Raw genomic sequence first — 2,188 nt, 5'->3', positions numbered from 1 at the left:
TTTTGAAGCTACTACTCAGGGTATGGAATACGATATGAGAAGATGGTTCCTAACATCCCACAACATGATGGTATAGCAGAGAGGTACAATTGGAGAGAGTTGAGGCACACTAAAAATGCTTCAAGTTACCTAAGGTTTTTTTAGAGTGAAGAAGTTCTCACTACTTCTTGATTGACAAATCTCCTTCAATTCCATTGGGTTATGAGATTCCAAAGGAAATATAGTGTTAAAGAAGTTTCTTATTTTCATCTGAAGGTATTTGGGTACAAGGCCTTTTCGCATGTACCTAAAGAATGGAGGTTGAAACTTGAGGATAAAGCACTTACCGGTATCTTTGTTGGCTATGGTTATGAAGAATTCAGATACATGTTATGGGATTTAGTGAATAGGAAAATTATCAAAAGTAGAAATGTGATTTTTCATGAAGACCATACATTTGTTGATATTAACTCAATTGAGAAGTCTAAAGATCTAATTGGTGATAGTGTTGATCATACATTGGTTCTTTTGTACGAGATATTGTGGAGAAAAGAAGAACTAGGTTTACTTTTTCTTTTACCATGGCTATTGAAGGACTAATTGAAGTTTTTTTTGCTCTCCAACTTGTTAATTTGGAGGTTTTATTGGGCAGATTTGTGGTCTCAATAATTTATTCTTATCTTACTGGAAATAATATGGTACGAATCGTATTCTATCCTAACAACCAAATATAGCTTAATAATTTAATCTATTATTTTTTTATAAAAAAAAAAAAAAAATACAAAGCTAACAGCTCCATGATTGTAATTGAACATCAAATTAAATTAATCAAGAAAACTTCTATACTACCAAATCTCATCCAAAAAAGAACAAAAAAACAAAAGAGTTAAACAAATAAAAATGGCTTCAATTCCAGAGTCTCACAATATATGGCAAAGTATGTATGTTGCGGCTGAAGATGATCCATTGTCATTTTGTCGTCTATAGGTATCCCAAGAAATAGCGGAAAAGGCCGAGAGAAAGGTCCCCTTCAAACCGCTTTTTCCCACCTCTCTGCCACAAACAACAAACTCCCCTTATATTAACTTTACCAAAATAGTAACATTAGTTTCTCTTCACCTTCCAGATTCATGTGATCCCCTCTCTTTGATGCCCAGAGTTCTCTTGTTGCCTTTCACAGCTTTTACCCGCAAGCCCCTCTGATTCCTCCTCATGGGTTAACTTATAAGCTCTGGCACTCTCCTCTCAATCTGCCCCCATCATCTCACTGCATCCACTTCAATCCCGCCTCTAGAGAATAACAACAAACCACACATGGCTTCCCCATCTGACCCTTACGATCACCACTGGCACTTCTCGGACTTGTCCGACAAGACCTTCCAACTCCATGGCCGTAGTCTGGCCGTTGCTCTCGTCTTCTTCTCCCTTCTCCTCTTCTTCACTTTCTTGTTCGTCTACTTCTTCTACGTGTGCACCCACCGCCGGCACTCAGCCACGGTCAGGTCCACGTCCAACCCGACTGCACCCCATGTGGTCGAGCTTGGACTCGACCCAGTGACGATCAACGCGTTACCAATATTTCTGCACGGGCCCCCCGACAATAGCGGCGGCTTAGAAGTGGAGTGCTCCATATGCATCAGCATGTTCCAAGAAGGAGAACGAGTGAAGGTCTTGCCCCAGTGTCGCCACGCTTTTCATTCACAGTGCGTTGATAAGTGGCTCATGACTCACTCCAGTTGCCCTCTCTGCCGAACCGCTATTCTCCGAGGCGACTCCTTGGCTGGCACTGGATTAATTGTGTGAACCGGATGCAGAGATGGACTAGCTTCATAGAGATCCTTAGGGTTTTTTTTCTTTTGTTCCCCAGTTTTGTAAATAGAGGAATAATGATGTGATTAGTGCTGTAATGGTTTTGTGAATTTAGGGTGGCATATGTAAATGGAATGTACAATGCTTGTGATAAAAATAAGCAACATAAATAAATTAAGGGCAGTTGGCCCACTTTTTGCGTCATGTGTAATGTAGGGTGGTGAAGGTGCTTGTAACGGTTGTCCATGACGTCTTCGTCCTAACGCTTAACTCATGTATCGCTTTTGGATTTAGGGTTTTTCCAGATGGGTGATTAGTAGGGTTGTAAAAAGGTTTGATTACAACGTTTGTAGGGAGAAAAATTAGTTTAACTAATATAATTTAGATGGATTAATAGAAT

General features: G+C 39.9%; 1 protein-coding gene across 1 annotated transcript; it reads left to right on the top strand.

Moving 5' to 3' along the window:
* The first annotated feature begins 1,293 nt into the window (after positions 1–1,293).
* LOC100262673 (RING-H2 finger protein ATL66) lies at positions 1,294–1,782 on the top strand. Its single transcript, XM_002268911.1, has one exon. The coding sequence runs from the start codon at positions 1,294–1,296 to the stop codon at positions 1,780–1,782; it is 489 nt and encodes a 162-aa protein (XP_002268947.1).
* Positions 1,783–2,188: the final 406 nt, after the last annotated feature.

This window comes from Vitis vinifera, chromosome 8, assembly GCF_030704535.1.
Source record: "Vitis vinifera cultivar Pinot Noir 40024 chromosome 8, ASM3070453v1".
Classification (NCBI taxonomy): Eukaryota; Viridiplantae; Streptophyta; class Magnoliopsida; order Vitales; family Vitaceae; genus Vitis; species Vitis vinifera.
Note: the sequence above shows the minus strand (reverse complement) of the source record. Positions and strands in the feature narration are given on the sequence as shown.